This window comes from Diaphorina citri, unplaced genomic scaffold (assembly GCF_000475195.1).
Source record: "Diaphorina citri unplaced genomic scaffold, Diaci psyllid genome assembly version 1.1 scaffold111, whole genome shotgun sequence".
NCBI classification, from domain to species: domain Eukaryota; kingdom Metazoa; phylum Arthropoda; class Insecta; order Hemiptera; family Psyllidae; genus Diaphorina; species Diaphorina citri.
In genome coordinates this window covers 64175-67045 of record NW_007377548.1, presented here as the reverse complement: position 1 = coordinate 67045, position 2871 = coordinate 64175, and the positions used below count along the sequence as shown (strand labels likewise).

Genomic DNA, 2871 nt, shown 5'->3' with positions numbered 1-2871 from the left:
ACCCCGTCCGATGTTATCTAGGGATACCTGACAATAATATTCGTTATAGATATAAACTATAGTGATAATATTCGTCAGGAATGTACGAAAGGATAAACGAGAAACTTCACACACTTGGATAAGGTGTTCGTTGTACCCTGTATAAAAATGAGGTTTATGGAAGAGGAGCTATTTTTCGTACCTACTCTTTTCTGCTAAAAAAAATTACCCTTTTTTGTAGAACTTTTCAAATATTGTTCTGCTGAGTATCTAGATGGAAATTTGCCCTTTTTTTACCCAATGGAGGACCTTCAAGGCCTATCTCAGCAAAATGAACAAGGTATAATATATCTTTTATACCTTGGAGTTTTGGTTATACCAAGTTGTAGTTTTTATACCAAGGTATAATAATATCTTTTACATACTTACCTTGTAGGTAGATGGAGCCCTCTAATCTATAGATCCTAGATTCAGATTTCAAACTAAAACTTCTTAGCCAGATTTCAAACTAAATCAGGGTGTTTAATTTGTAAAATGTACCACCCATAATGTATGAAATATATGAGACCTTGGTTAGACTGCGGGGGAAAAGGGACTTTTCAGTCCTATCCCAGCAGGATAAACAAGGTATATTCTATTCTATTCTATTCTATTCTAAAATAGACTGCTTACAGTATGATCAATTTAAAGAAGTGAGACTTAATAAAAACTAGCGAACTTATATAAATAGCAACAGTAACCATTTTAATGTAGAAATGTAACAAAATTCACAAAGACAGGTTTAAATAGAATTTCAAACATGAGGTATGGCATCTTTCAAAACCCATACACTTCATATTAAATGAAAATCAAAGCAATAAATGTAACTACGTACCCAAAGAGAAAAAAAAATATATAATTTTATAGGTAAAAAAGATCATTGATTTTTTTTCTTTACCTTTAAGGTTGTTTTGTAACTAAATTAATATCACGAACAAAGGTATATTTTACCACATGGGTCAATCGCAGTAAGACCATTGAAAAATCGAAGGAAACCTAAGTCTGAAATGTCTTTAAATTTTGATTTCAATGTGTGTGAAATAAATAAATAAATAAACAGATAACCTCGAATTTTCAAAGACATTATAATCTAAAGATCACGTGTCTGCTTCATCACCACTTGAAAAGTTTTCAAAGAAGTTATTTTTCCTACAATTTGTTTTGTCTAGGGAATTTATATGTTTCAGTAACAAAATGGCAGCCTTCTTTTTACTCTCTTCAAAATTCGGTGCTACGCCCATAAAGGAAAGTAAAGGAACAACGAAGAATTTACACAAAACAAAAGTCAATGGTTTAGCACTAGCTGAAGAGTCAGTGTTTGATTCAAGCACCTGGTTATCTGATTGGGAAACTACATTTTCATTACTTTGAATATCGTCATTTTGTTCAGGAACTGTTTCGTCATTTTGATAAGAATTGCTACTCTGAGTTTCAGTTTCACTAATGTTCGTAGTTGCCTCAAACATTGCACTTGCACTCTTTCTCAAGACTTCTAAATCAAGATGAACAAAATCAATATCAATACCAGTACCCTCTTTGAGTTTGTCAAGAATGTTGAGAACTTTATCTAATGTTGCTAAGTTCTCATTGTCTAAATATTCATTGAAGTTTTCCGTGGTCATTGCCATGTCATCCAGAATCCTTTGCATCGTTGAAATCACTTCCAGATGTGGTTCAGTGATAACTCGATGTAGTTTTGGTAGTCTGACAGCATTGAATTTCAGTTCGTTGTGTTTCCTTTCACTCATTAGAAGATGAGTACGAACCTTTTTTCGTTCAATACTAAAATCGTCCGATTTGTAATCCATTCTAAAGTCCTCAGGTACCTGGGAAAAAAGAAAAAGAATGATTATTTTAATACTTGTGAAAACAAGGTTGAGAGTTGATGAACTCAACAAATCGACCATGGAACCTATCATTTTGTCTTTGAAGTTAATTGTACTGTATTTTCTTCAGAAGCCATAACTATTCCGCCCTCAATCTAAAAATAATGTGATACCTAATACTTGTACATAGTATAAGTAATGCTTTATTTAGACTGTCAGCTTGGATATTGCTGTCTTTTGCTTGTAAGCAACAGCTTAGAGATAGATAGTCAGTGCTAGGTGCTGGCAAAGAGAGACAGAAGAACAAGTAGAACAATAGATATTGAAAAAGTATTACTGTCATAATGAAATATCACAATCTAAAAATAATGTGATACTTAATACTTGTACATAGTATAAGTAGTGCTTTATTTAGACTGTCAGCTTAGATATTGCTGTCTTTTGCTTGTAAGCAACAGCTTAGAGATAGATAGTCAGTGCTAGGTGCTGGCAAAGAGACAGAAGAACAAGTAGAACAATAGATATTGAAAAAGTATTACTGTCATAATGAAATATCCTTTATCAATTTTATACCGAAAAAAGTATTAAAACTTACAGTGGTAATAAATGCATCCTCTAAAGATTTCTCCAGGGATTCTATCATGAGCAAAGCTGAAGTATGTTTGGCTTGCTGTTTAGTCCGATGTGAAGCTTCCACTAATAAGTTCCCAAGTTTACAGGTGCATGTGAAGGTTTTATCATGGGACATACCTTCCTCGTATAGTTGATTGTAAACAGGAGTTGGTAAATTGTTCAACAAACATAGAACTGAAATAAAAAGATATTCATATTAGATCTATTAAGTCATCATAAACAAAACTACTGTTTTCAATAGGTAAAGGCATAATAGAAGGGAATATGTTGTATGTAAAACCAGCCATATAAATTAAATGAAGAAATCCGATAATTTCCTAAAAAAAAAAAAAAAAAAAAAAAAAAAAAAAATTTTTCCCCAAAAAACCCCCCCAAAAAAAACAACAAGAATTTT

At 32.2% G+C, this 2871-nt stretch overlaps 1 protein-coding gene across 1 annotated transcript in view; it reads right to left on the bottom strand.

The window, feature by feature from the left end:
- Nucleotides 1-700: 700 nt before the first annotated feature.
- Nucleotides 701-2871, bottom strand: part of LOC103524656 — a 6036-nt gene continuing 3865 nt past the window's right edge. Inside the window, exons 2-3 of the mRNA XM_026820008.1 lie at nucleotides 2440-2651; nucleotides 701-1844 (exon numbers count right to left, since the gene is read on the bottom strand). Of these exons, the coding sequence (XP_026675809.1) occupies nucleotides 1116-1844; nucleotides 2440-2651 (941 nt within the window). The 3' untranslated portion in view covers nucleotides 701-1115. The remainder of the gene's footprint in view (nucleotides 1845-2439; nucleotides 2652-2871) is intronic.